The sequence below is a fragment of the Aquila chrysaetos genome, chromosome 9 (genome assembly GCF_900496995.4).
Source record: "Aquila chrysaetos chrysaetos chromosome 9, bAquChr1.4, whole genome shotgun sequence".
Classification (NCBI taxonomy): domain Eukaryota; kingdom Metazoa; phylum Chordata; class Aves; order Accipitriformes; family Accipitridae; genus Aquila; species Aquila chrysaetos.
The window spans coordinates 41471347-41484934 of NC_044012.1; the positions used below are offsets into that span (position 1 = coordinate 41471347).

At 46.9% G+C, this 13588-nt stretch overlaps 1 protein-coding gene across 4 annotated transcripts in view; it reads right to left on the reverse strand.

Moving 5' to 3' along the window:
• The window catches only part of SRRM4 (serine/arginine repetitive matrix 4), a 52063-nt gene that overhangs the window by 11347 nt on the left and 27128 nt on the right, over positions 1 to 13588 (reverse strand). For 3 of the 4 annotated variants that reach the window (XR_003924964.1, XM_030025444.2, XM_041126126.1), the window contains 3 exons: positions 10758 to 10856; positions 9610 to 9772; positions 699 to 1036 (listed from right to left, as the gene is read on the reverse strand). Coding sequence is in view for 3 of the 4 variants with exons in the window: in XM_030025444.2 (XP_029881304.1) it covers positions 699 to 1036; positions 9610 to 9772; positions 10758 to 10856 (600 nt within the window). In the remaining variant the exon portion in view is untranslated. The remainder of the gene's footprint in view (positions 1 to 698; positions 1037 to 9609; positions 9773 to 10757; positions 10857 to 13588) is intronic. The other variant, XM_041126125.1, reaches the window with a different exon arrangement.

Consider the following 13588-nt stretch of genomic DNA (forward strand, 5'->3'; position numbering starts at 1 on the left):
TGATGATGACCTGTGGGACCAGATGGTGGTTTGATTCCTGACCCCGACCCTGATGCCCCGTGGCCCCAGCGCACAGAGCTGCTGCTGTGTTATCCTGCAGCCAGCGAGGTACTTGTCCCTTCCTGTGCTCCCCATCTGCAGGAGATGCTATCTTGTCACCCAGGACCAGTCCTGAATGAGCTAGGAAGGGGCAGGCTGGATTTGCCTCATTAGACACGTGAAAGAACAGCCCGTAATGGTTTTGGTGGAGATGAACCCCACTTCCCTTCCCCTCAGTAAGCAGAGGGGAAGAGTTAGCATGGCAACCCCCGATGCACCTTTTAGATTTTGCCCAGAAGGGCCAGCGACTCTCTTCTTTGACATGGTCACGTCCAGCTGAGCAGGGATGTGTTCAAGACACAGCTCGACCCAGGGCCAAACCCTGCATTAGCCACATTAACACCAGAAGAGCCGACACAGGCAATGCCAAGGGCGTGATGGCTGGGTTTTCATCTTCCTCCTCAGGCTACAGTATTGGTCATTGCTGGGTTCTGGACTCCAGACTGGCAAGACCGTGGGTCTGATTGATATCTAACTGCCTCCAGACCACAAAAACCTCCCTGCCAGCTCACAACTGCAACTGGCGAGCAGGCAGGAGATACAGAGCAACAACGCACCAGGTATTTGGCTGCCAGAAGCAGCTACTGGTAATCACTGACCTTCGGTCTTGTCCCTGGGCATCTGGAGACAGATTTTCCAAAGCTGTTCCCTTGGTCTGGGAAAAGCAACTGGTGAAGGAATTTCCTGAATCAGAGCTGTTATCGCTGTTGGCCAGTTTGGGCTTCCCGGACGAGAAGGCATGGCCAAAGCCATCATGGACTAGACTTCTTTTCTCCTGGCTGTCCTTTGACCTGGATGAGCTCGTTTGAGTGGAGGGAGGGGAGGAAGTATCGTTTCCTGAGTCATATTCATGATACTCTCCGTTCTGGCTGGCTAGGTTGCCAGGCGGGCTGTCTGTTTTGGTAAAGAGGTCAGCAGAAGACCCTGACTGAGAGATCTGAAAGCAAAAAAGCCATTTGGCATTGTTTGAACGGTTTTGGGGGTGGTGGTTTTTGGTTTTACTTTGCTTTTTTGTTTTTTAAATAAACCCAGAAATTTTACCATCATGATGCACTGAAACAAAAGGAAAGGAAAGAAACAAAGTAAGAAAGAAAGAAAGAAAAAAAGAAGAAAGAGGAGAAGAAAACAAAAGCACATATCCCTGAAAGAAATCCACAGTAAGAAGAAACTTCTTTTCCCCCTGCTATGATAACGGGAAGATTTAGAGATCATGCAAAGAGTATCAGCATGCAATTCATGTTAAACAAAAGAGTTCAACAAAGTAAACGGGCAACCAAAGAATCAAAATAACTAACTAACTAAATAAAAAAGGTGTAACAGAGGACAAAGCCCTTATTTAACCTTAAAGAGGGGGAGAAAAAAAAAAAAAAAGAAATGGGTATATACACAAAAAAACCCTATATAATCCTTGGAAAGAAAACAAAAATGAAACAAAATCTTAAATGAGTGAATTTTTTAAGCTTCCTTAATAAAGAGGCTGAATGAATGTCACTAAAATAAGCAAAGAAAAATCAAATCAAATCAAATTAAGGGCTTCTGTACAAAGTAAAAACTGGCAAATAAACAAGCTTATCACTTTGATACTTAAAAAAAAAAAAAAAAGGAAAAAAGAAAAAAGGAAGGGGCAGGGGAAAAAAGAAAAATCCCTCTGGAAATAAAAGGTATACAGATACTTCTTTGTGTGCTTTTTTTCCCCCTGAAGAAGATATAGCTAATGCGCTCGAGTGACCTCTAATAAATTCCCTGGTGTCTTGCGGATAGCATCCACTTACCCATCAAGAACTCCTCCTTTAGTAGGTAAGGTGTAAGAAAAAAGGAAGAGCGGGCAACATAAGTCCATCATTAGAGTCTCAAATTACATGAAAAAAACATAAACCCTCTCTTCAATCCACACTGCCAACTGTTCGCTTGCCTCCTCTATGCAAATGTCATGACTGCTTTTTGTCTGCTTGCTTGTCTCACTTATTATTCATTTTTGTTTCCTTCTGCTTTAAATTAGGCTGGCTAGCCCTTTCCTGGAGGCTGATCGCTTGTGCTGAAAAGTCGCAGCTTGCACTAAATCCCCTTGGGTTTCATGGAAGTGACAAAGGGAACTCAAGTGAGGGAAGTGGCAAAAAAATAAAGTCGAGGAGGAAAAATACCCCCCCCCCCCCCCGTACTGCACTGGAGACCTATGGGGAAGGGGACAACAGCCCTGCTCCTGCCAGCCTCTGCGTGGGGATTCAGCCATACCCTTGCCAGGTTTCGGTGAGTTGCTGAACCCAACAGGGTCAGCAAGGACCCCAAACCCACACAGGCTGCCCTGGGCAGGGCTGTTGCCTGGGACCTGAGCACCACCAAGGGGATTTACATCATTTGAATGTTTTATAGTCCAGTTTTAACTCCACTGGCATTTACCTGAGCCAGTCCAGGAATGTACTGGCCCTGTGAGTGAGGCTATATTAGTACTAACCTCTGCCCTTGCAATGGGGTGAGAATTAGGGCCAAATGTGGACCCAGAACGTCTGCACTCTCGTGTGGCCTCCTCCTCTTTCACTCAGATGCTCTGCTCTCCTCATTCCCACCCATAAGGTCTGGTCCTTAGAGCGTGGACACATAGTTTTGGTTGCCCCCACTCAGGATAGTCCTCCAACACGTTCCCAGCAAGCCATTCTTCCTCAAACACCTGCACACGTCCTCACGTCGCGCTCTGGGGCACACAATGCCCTCCCTCTATGCCATGCTCTCCACACTGGGGACCTGGGCCATGCCCTTACAAATCTGCAGTATTCTGAGCCAAGAAAACCACATTGCAATGTTGGTAATATCTCAGGGAGCAGAGGAGACCTGGATCAGCTGTCACACAGTAGGGACAGGGCCAGTACCTTTGGAGAGCTTAGCCCTGGACTGGCTGGTGCAGGGACCCAGCTCTTTCTCATCCACAGAAGGGCTACAGACCCAGCCTTTGTCACTTTTTACGTAGAGCTCCTTCATCCCGTCAGATGGTGCCTTCACATCCACCCTCCTGCCTGTGGCATCTGATCTGTGTCCCTGGCGGGGGGGAACCTAGTTCAAGAGGTGCTAACTGGGACAGGGACAGCAGACTCAGATGCATGTGCTAAACCAGCAGCGACTGAAACCAGGCTAGGTCTGCCAACACACAGAGCAGCTCTCAGGACACAGTCCACGGAATGATGACTGCCCACAACATCCTCCTGCTTTGAAAACACCTGGAGTTGAAGGATCTCCAAGTACTTCCTATGTTGCCAGAGAGGGAGGCGTTACTGCTTCTTGGATAAGGGACAGAGGGACAGGAATTAGTTCATCCCAGCAAATCCATACTGGAGCTGGGGACTCCCCCATTCCCACACTAACTTCTAAGCCATACTCAGTCCTAACTTAGAGGCATCAGGAGCCCCAGCAGCAGACATGGGAAATTAAGTGATCTTTCTTCACTAGCTAACTTGCACCTTCAACACAGAAGCCCTGCACAGAGCAGAAACGTCTCCCAAATATTCCCAACTAGGAATGGGTGGAGACACACATTGCAAGTCCTCATTTCAGCATCTGGTACTGCTCCTTGCTACTTCTCAGCTCTAGCACTTCCCTACCAGTCCTTGTTTGCTCCAGTAGAAATTGGAATGTCAAAGGAGCATAAAAGAGCCAGCTATCCAGCTCTGTTTTTCACCAATTCTTTGTGAAACCCCGAAGCCACATCCAGAATCCCGAGAGAACTGGCCCCCTTGCTATGAACCACTGCGCTCTCCCCAGCCACATCCCAGAAGATACAGGATTGTGCTTTCAAATATGGCACCAGATATTTTTTTTAAAAGGTGGGTTATGGTTTGCATTAGATCTGAACCCTAATCAAGAGATGACCAGCTTTTGACCACCTTTCCTTTACAGACATAAACCACCATGTGAGGTACTCCCTGGCTACAGAGGTAAGAAAGGCCTGGAGCAGGCACAGGGCTGCTCTGAGGGACAGTGACCCCAGCATTGCACACGCAAACACTTAGCTTCTGTTTCCTCCCAGTCTAAACCAAAAGGCCTTTATTTCTGCCAAGAAATACAGCAGTTTCTCGGCATTTCTAAAAGAGCTTTTAAGACTGCCACTGGGACCTGGGGTGCATGGTTTTTCTTTGCCTTCAGTGAAGTCTACCTTCAAAGTAGCAACTGTTGTCAGCACATCACAAAATCTGTCAAATGACCTGGAGATCAACAAGCTCCTCTGTAGCTCAACATCTGTGGTAGCAGCACTCTGGGAAGAGGCAACATCTGGATATCAGTGAAATATGGAGCCCATAGTCCTTGTGAGGGCTGGAGGGTCTGGCTGGGCTGTGCCGGGGAGGGAATCCAGCAGCTTCCCAGTCCCACCACCTCAGGGCACCAGGCTGTAGCCAGTAGCTTCCTTCGAGCTCCAGGGGAGATTTCTGTCCTGTGGCAAGAGCCAAGACAAGTCTCAAGGTGCTCGACTTGCCTGTCTGCTCGGACAAATCCCCCGTCTGAGGACCTTGGCTTTGCTTCTGGTCCCATTCTACTGCTTCTGAAGGGCATGCCCGCCACACGAGATGGAAACGAGCACCACATCTGAAAACACTGTGCGGAGCTCAATTGAATTCTAATGGCTTTTTATTTTTCTAGGATGTCTTAAAAGAGTCTGCTCTTTCATGAATCTAATTTTCTCTATGTGAACACTTGGATTTTTTTTCCCCCTCTCTAATAAGTAATTAAATAATCTTGGTGAACTTTGCTTCCTCCAGCATTCAGCAGGGGACCTACTGCTGCCCTCAAGGGAACCCAAGATATCTATGTATTGGATTTTTTTGTTTCAAATCATTATTTAATCAAGATGAAGGGGGATTAGAAATGAGGCCCTCAGTCATACTCCAGACTGTAATTTTAAGTGCGATCCTAGACCAAGAGGCAGTGCAGTCTGATAGGTTACAAAAATACAATCACTACTCGTCTTCCAATTAAAGTGAACAAGTCCATTTACTGTGCTGCAAACAGCCCTGAGGCGAGAGATGACTATACATTTTCTCAGCCATAAGGGGACTGAGACCCATCAACAAGCAGCATGGCACAGCCTCACTTATAGTGATAGAAATTTCTTTCTTGGGTCTTTTTTCTCTTGTTTGGCAACTCGCTTCAAAGTGGAGTTAATTTCTTTTTCAGAGGTGCATAATGTCTCCCTTTCTCTCTTTTTCTGTGCATTGTAATAATGAAAGGAATAAAAAACTTGCGTCAGTGACCCCAGCGAGCCTTGCTCTCAGCAAGGGCCCAGCAGACATCTGCTGAGGAGCCGCCAGCGCAGGGAGCAGCACCTGCTGAGAGGGGGAAAGAGGGTCTGTGCCTGCTCTGGGGTACCTCCATCTTCCAGAGCAGGGGACTGGGGGGAGGCCTTCTCCTGGGGGAAATGGGCTCACCTCTGCTGGCAGTTTGCCCCAGCTGAAAAGCCAACCTCTTATTAAGGGAGTACAAAATATAGCAGTGCTGTAGGAATACAATATAAGCCCCTTTTGCACAATTATGAATCCCTGACTCAAGGAATATTGAGTGGAAAATACTTTGGTGGGGTTTTTTTTTTGTTTGTTTGGGTTTTTTTGTTTTTTGGGGGGTTTTTTTTGGTTTTTTGTTTTTTGGGGTTTTTTTTGCTAGATGGAGACTTCAGGGTGAGGCTTTCTCTACCACAAGGGCTAAGCTAAGTCCAGGAGCATGGAAGCAATGACACAACTGCCCCTGCAAGGTCAGAGCTTGGGTTATTTGGGGCTGGACAGCAACACGGCTGAGCAGCCTGGCTCACAGATCCATTGCTAGGGGTAAATTCCAGAGAATGCCAGGCAAAGGTTTGTTCCTTTGCAAAGAATTTTTCAGCCTGCTGGGGTACAGCCAGTATGGCGTGATGCAGGCCAGGCTGGCACTACTTTGGAACAAGGGTTTGCCTTCCAGCACCTCCTTTGGTACCTGGTATACAGCACAACCCTTCAATGGCTGCAGGCATCCCTCCTTCACCCCAGGCTGCTGGCCTCCCTGCAGTCCCAGCGCTGAGCTGCGAATTTACCGGGCAATAACCAGGGGGTAACCTCAGTCCCCTGGCTGGGAGGGGAGAAAAGGAAAAGCAAAACCAGAACAACTTCCATATTTATGGAAGGCTTTGCCTTTCCGCTCTCCAAGGGCCCTGTTTGTTGTCAGAAACACGCTGCCTAAGAGTTAAAAGAATAGGTTTTCCTACGTAAACCAAAACCCAGGCTAGAAAACAGAGAGCAACAGCAAGCCAATATGCAGGTCTGCTGTAAAGTTTCCTGAGCCCTCCTGCACACACTGTCCCAGCCCCTGCACAGCATTTCCCCACTTCTACCTTTCTGCAGACACATGAGCACAAAGACAAACAGCATCATTTGGAACAACTGTACCCCACTGAGCCTCACTGAAAATCTGGCTCAAGCCTGTGTTAATTTGTGACATCATAAATGAGTGTCAGTGGAAGAAAAGGAGCTGGCAAGGAAAGTGTATGCAGCGCGTAGTTATCTTCATCAGGTACAACAAAGGCAATTAGATTTGTACCCTGCAGGTATTTATATTGCATTGCTCAACTGAAAGCACAGTGGCATGTAATACATCTGTGTCGGTGTGGAATAAAGTGTCTGCAGCAGGTTAGGGGTATTCTGTTCAAAAATAGATGCTGCCTATTACCCACAGTTTCTCTGCATGCTGAGGCACAGACCCACAATCCTATTCTCAGTAGGTGGCTATTGCAGCTGCATGGGATTAAAGTGCGAGCGAGAGGGAGAAGCTTAGAAATTCACTGCCAAAAAGCAAAGTAGCAGGGAATTTTGGGGTGTTTCTGCAGGTGTGCGTGCATCAACTTATGCATAAAGGCAAGAGGGAAAGAAGCAGCAAGGTAGATGCACAGGCAGGGCATTATTTTGTATGCTTTATCCCTCCTAAATTACAGGTAGACCTAGTTCGAAATTGTGGCTGTTCCAGTAGAAAGGAAAGAAAACAATCTGGGGAGGGGGGATGGCAGAATTTACCACAAAATGCTTCAAATTTCCAGAAGAAAAAGAATATAGAATAAAAATTGGCTTAAAAAGCAAGATCTTTGATTTGGAAGTGCTATAGCATTACCTCATGGGAGTTTGTGTATTGTCTCTCTGGGTCTTTTCTGCGCATTGGGATCCTCCCTGGACAATCCCTTTCCTTTGGAGATATGACAATGCATCTCCTCAGGTAAGGATGGTTTGGCTTGGAAGCCCAGGCCAGAGGGAAGGGTAGGGAGTGTGACACACCAACCCCCATAGAGGACTGAAACATAGCATTTTTGAATCCCAATTCTGGAATTTTCCACAAAATCTTTTCTTTTCCAGTAATTTATTTTTGACATGTGATCAACATTTTCTGCAAGAGCAAGTTTTCATTTCATAACACATCCAGGCTGCTCTCAAAGTAGATTCTGACAGAACTAAGTTTATTTATAGAGCAACCATTTAACTCACAAAAAGGAAAGGCATCAAAGAGTTGCGTATAGTCATTAATAAATGGGACTAAAAGTTCCCATTCCATTTTTCTCTTGCCAGTTTTGAGTACATGATATTTAATGACCTTATTCAGAAAAATTTCAGGGGCAGCACTTAACCAGGGGCTTCAATTTAAACAAGTGCTTAAATGTGCTCTTGAATGATGCCCCAAGAGAGCGTACTTCTTTTTGGGAACAAAAGGACACTAGCGGGTTGCTTAGTAAAAGCACTGATGCCTTTTCGTCATTGAAATATTTGCCTGTGTTATTAACCCTTACTAGAAAGAATGCAGCAGGGGCCTGATGACTTTTACCTTGCATCCATCCCTTGCATCTGTAACTATAAATCTCTGATTTTCCCTGCCCCGCAGCTTGTGTGCTCATTTACTCCAAGTGATTCAAGTGGAAAGGGGAGTGCAGCATGCTTGAGTTTAGCTCATTTTAAAGGTTTTACAATTTTAAATTAGAGTTTACTCTTGCTCAGGGAACAGAACAGCTGGCAGTCGGCCTCACAGGACTCAGGGAGCCTGGCTTCAGAGAGAGGAAACCTAGTACCAATTAAAAACCAGGCTTAGACTTGAAAACATTTATGTAAAATATGCAGCTTGAATCAAAAAAACCCTGGTGACATGATGCAGTCTTTGGCTGGTTGTTTTCTGGGAGGAGCTCTTGACTCATTCCTACCTTTAAAGTTGACAGAGGGCAACACCCCCGGCTCATGGCAATAAAAGCTTTGTACCTTGTTATTCTTTCTTTGCGTGTGCGCACACACACGCATCTAAGTGCGGTGTGCAGGTTCTGCTATTCGCTCTACCTTATATGGGTTTATAAGCAATGACTCGTATGTGCGCTACACACTCAGTAGATGTATGTAACGAGAGCAAATATGCATATCTATAATGTTGAGAGACAGCTTGTGCCTGTCTGTACCCACATATAATCTCTGTGTATTTTGATGGGAACGCTGTCTGTGCAGGTGAGCGGATAAAGTCTCTCCTCTTGCTGGCACTAACTGTCTCATATCTGATATAGCTAATGTGTATGGCTGAGCTATTTCCAATGATGACTGGGCCTAAAGGAGAAAATCAGTTCCCCATTATATACCACTTTGGGGCTTGGAGGACTCTGTACTCAAGACACCTCTAACATTACACATCCACACACGAGTACCAGATTCTGCACTACCTTGAGTCCTATGTAGCAATTTATCTCTCCAGAATGCCTGTCAGATACTAACACCACAATCGAAGAGTATCACACCTCTGCTTTGCAGCTACCAGGAACAAAGGGGAAACATGCCACGGAAAAGGAAGACTTCATATCGATCTGTATCTAATATGTCTCTCCATCTCTTGCTCCCCCAATTCTAAGGCATGTATTATATCATCTCTTTCCATGTATATGGAAAAACATCCCAAGGCACTGAGCCTGATTTTACCCTCGGCTGCACATGCAGTTCCCATTAGCATCAATGAGAGCTGCTCATAAGTTCTGAATTTGGCCCCTGGGCTTGTCAGTCCAGAGCAACAGTGATCCTAGAAGGATCCTGATAGTCAGAAAACATCCCCTGCCAATAATCACCAACTCATTAAATGTAAATGTTTCTTTTATATATGTTTGATTCCCTTTCTTCCCCTGAAGGACTAAACTTTTGGACATGAAGACCAGTGAATTAAGTTCACATCCAGCTGAGCAAAGACTGCATAACAAACACCTCCCTGTAAAATATCATTGCTGGAGGCCACTTTTTTTTGTTAAATGTCCTCAATTCATTATTCATAGGCTAGAGCCTTTGCAAATTTTTCCCCTCTCCAGCCCAACCCTCGGTGCGAAAGTGCTGAAGGAAGGAATGACTTTAAATACATTGGAGAACAGCACCATTAATAAATAATACAGTTTTAACCAACTTTGTCTAACATTGCTATAATTGAGTTATAAAAATTTCATATCAGATTTCTTGCCCAGATTCCTGTGGCTAGTTCAAGCAAAGAAGCACAGTGTGTAATACTTACTACTTCCTTAGGAGACAGGAAGCTGTAGAGCGGGAGGGTTTGGCTGGCTTTTTGGCTGGCCTGAACCTCTGCAGAGGAGCTTCGCTTTGCCGTGATCCTTGAATGGTGCCGGGAGTGTCTTCGCCGTGTTTTACGCCCTTCCTCCCGAGACCTGGCTCTGTGCCTCCAGAAGACATGAACAGTCAAACCGTTATTCCTCGGTATTGTAGTAGTGCCCATTACCAGCTCCATACAAACCCTCAGCAGCTCTGTGCTAGGCCATTGAGTGTGGGAGAAGGTCTTCCACATGACTGCTCTCTGGAGTCATGGTGGAGAGAAAAGGGCTGTTTTGCTTTTCTACTTTTTTAAAAAATATTTTGCATCCAGGCTTTGGACCCTAACCTCAAATTTCAGCTCCAATTCATGATTTTATGGTGGCTCAAGGCAAACCATACTTTCACACACATGTGAATGTCCCTATCGTAATACACTTCCAAGAGAAGACACACTCTGCTCTTGCATGAACACCCCTCCAATTACTGACTGCATTCCTCCCCCCACTGATCATTGGGTTTTCATAAGAAAATTCCCAGTAGTTAGGAGGAGTGAAGTGGGAGCATGGGGGTGGTTTGTTCAAGTGCTTTCAGAAAACGTGAAACATGAACGCATAATGTGTATAAACTACACGACTTGCTATTGCAGTGATGCCGGGTCTAGCACCAGCATCCACTTAGCTGGCCCCAGGATGCATCTGTCATCCACAGGACAGAGATTTTAATCAGGTCAAACACGGTGGCTATAGATTGCCATGGGCAAATATATTTCCATTGCTAAGACCATGTTTAAGAGTTTCCTGGGACATCAGCAGTACAGAGCCCTTGGGCTGAGGAAGGGAGACTAAGCTGGAATCAGCTGTCATGGGCTGATCATCGGCCATAGGGATTAGAAGTGACTGTCAAACTGAAAAGCTGCAGCCACTGCTCCTTGAGGCAAAACCCTTCCACGGCCAAGACCACAAGAAGCTCAACCCCCAGTATGTGGCATAGCTGCTACCGGAATGGGATGTGGTTCTGCACAGAGTTTGTGGGTCACACAGGATATTGCAGTCACATCTGTGAGCCCACCGGGAAGTGTTGCAGGACACTCAGCTCAGGGAGCGGTGACGTTACCTGCTTCGGCAGCTGGGGGAATGGGAGTCGGAGCTCTCTGAGCGAGAGTGGCAGTGGCGGTGGCGATGGCGATGAGATTTCCGGGCGCGCCCACGAGAGCTTTAAGAAACAGAGAGGAAAACCACAGTTAGACTGGCAGACTGGGGGGATGCAAGAACCAGCAGCTGGAGGCTGAAGTCAGTAACATTCAAATCAGAAAGGACATCTGCGTTTTAAACCAAAGGGATTGGTGTATGAAACATCATGCAGGACACCGAGGCATGAGAAATTCTCCATCCCCTCACAGCTACACTGACATTTAAGGCAAGCCATCTTACCGAGATCTACGCTAGCATTTTAACTACAAGATATTAGGTTGGCTCTGTAGCCTGCTGGGGGAAGATCTATGGACTAGCATGCAGGAGTGCAGCAGACAGCACCAATCCTTCCTGCTTTCAAGACTTTAAAGAGCTATGTGCTTGCCCACTCATCTGGTTGCCCTTCATCCTGCAGCCTACCCTAAGACAGCCAGGAAACAGCCTGGGACCTTCCCACTGCTGAGCCCCATTGGGGGAGTGCCGTCCCTCTGGGCAAGCCATCGCAAAGCTCCAGCCCTCGCATTTCTTGCTCCAACCCTCTCTGTAGTGCAGGCTCCTTGTTAAGGAGCAGATGCAGAAGGACGGGCTCCAAATAATGCAGTACACTTGGTAACAGCCAGCCTTCCCCACGCTAGGTGGGAGGGTCTAGCCAGTCCTGTGGGCAGCTCTTATGGTTGCTATATAAACATAAAGCACAGCTTCCCTAACTGCAGCCTGCCCTATGCATGGGTCCTGCTTGAGGGGCAGGACCATTTTACCTGGCTTCTTGTAGGTGTCCAGCCACTGCTGCTCCCTTTTCTGACCGGGCCACAGGACAGTTACCAGCAAACCGTGCATAGGGACCCAGGTTCAGTGCCCTGCTGCGCTTTCCTTTGCTCCATTCAGGCTGTTACTGATGGACAAACTGGCTCTATTACTGAAGGGCTGCTGTTGCCTGTGCCAACAGCTGAAGTCCTGCATGCAGAGAGCAGGACGATGTGGGTGGCAGGCTACCTGTCACCTTCTGTGCCCATTCCCTCTCATCGTTCCCCGCCACAGCAGTTATTTTAGATCTGGTAGCGTAACCATCTGCTCAGGCTGGCATCACTGTGCCAGCAGGCAAAGCTAATGACGGGTTAGCTGGTGGGAACAGTCTGGTTTCATGGCCACACTGTACTAGTCACTGACAGCACTAATACAGCTTGCTTGGACAGCATTTAGCAATTTGCTCAGCAAAAAAAAACCCTCAGCAAATCAATTGCTTGAGAACAGCATCTCCTTTAAGACAAAAGGGCAGCCTCCAGGGCAATTGCTTGAACTCTGCCTGGCTTTTTTCTCTGATGCTTTTCACGCCCTATGATTATATTTTTTAAAAACTTCACATTTGGGGATCCTCGTTCCTTATTTCCATACAGCTGAAATCAGCAACACTGAACATCTCTCCCTCACATAGTGGATTTGTGTGAAAATCCCCATGTTTGCTCTTCACTCTCTGCATCAGTCCCTCCAGTTTAAGAGTTTTCCCTTTCTGCAGGAGGAAAAACTGGTCCTGTGTGATTTAGATAACCGGTTGCTTTACACAAAGATAAGCCAAAGCAGCGTGATTATACAAAAATCCTGATCAGAGATGGCTCATGGGATCTATCTGATCCACGCCTGGGAGCAATAAGAAGGTTTGCAGAAACTGGGAGTGGCTCAGCTCTGATCTGTGAGCTGAAAGATGCGGGCTAAAATGCCTTGGCTGGTTTATCCCCAAAGAGCAATTCTAGCAGTGCATATCTGCAGGGCATCTGATCTTTGTTTTAACCACACCGTTAGGCTATTGCATACTGGCCAGTGCTATGCTGGGTTGGGGAGGTGCCTGCTTTTATTGATAACCTAGGAAGCCTCAGTTTTACCACTGAGATTTCTAGGTGCACAGCAGCCCAGTTTGAGGAAAAAAAAAAAAAAAGTGGCTGTGCTACTGAACATGCAGAAATCGTAGAAAAAAAGGAGGTGGCCTTTCTGCATGCAATAGAGATGGCCTGTGCAGGCAGTGCAACATATAGCATATTCTGCACCTCATGGATTCCCAATCTCTTCAGTCCCAGTGCGTACTGGGGTGACACTGGTGGTGTTGGGCTATTGTCCCTCTGTCACCTTTCTGCCTAAGGACTAGAAGTTCTGTTGGGAAGAATTAAAGGGCAGGTCCTACTATACACCAACCCAACCAGCAGATTTCCATCTGCTAGTTCAGCTTCTGTCTCTAGTAGAGTATCCCAAGCACCAGCGAAGCCAACCAGGGGTTTGGTGCCCAGGGTTCAGCCCCAGAACTGTTTCCTTGCTCTGAAAGCAGGTGACAAGCCGCAAGCTGCAATCCCCAGGAGAAGCCAGTGAAGGAAGCGAAAAAACAGAGAAGGCTTACAGGCTTTCCTTCCAGCCCTGAGGAACCACATTTTATACCATACCCCTTGATTGTATCCCCCATAGGATAAGGATTGCGCTCTGCTAACACTCCATGGCAGAAGGGAACCTCAACCCCAGATTTTTACAACCTCCATCACCTCCAAACAATCCCTTCTCTTCCCTAGTCCCCATTGCCTTCTGCTCCCATTTGGATATTTGGTTGTACTGTATGTCATGAGTAGCCCCTACCGTAACCTCCAAAAGCAGCAAACAAGGAGGAGCTAAGGCCCTTCCCAGTAAGAGTGTGCCAGCCTGCCCTTTGGGCAGTGGAGGCTGTGGGGCACCGCGATCTGCAGATTTGAGTTCATCCTCTCATGCTGACCTCATCAG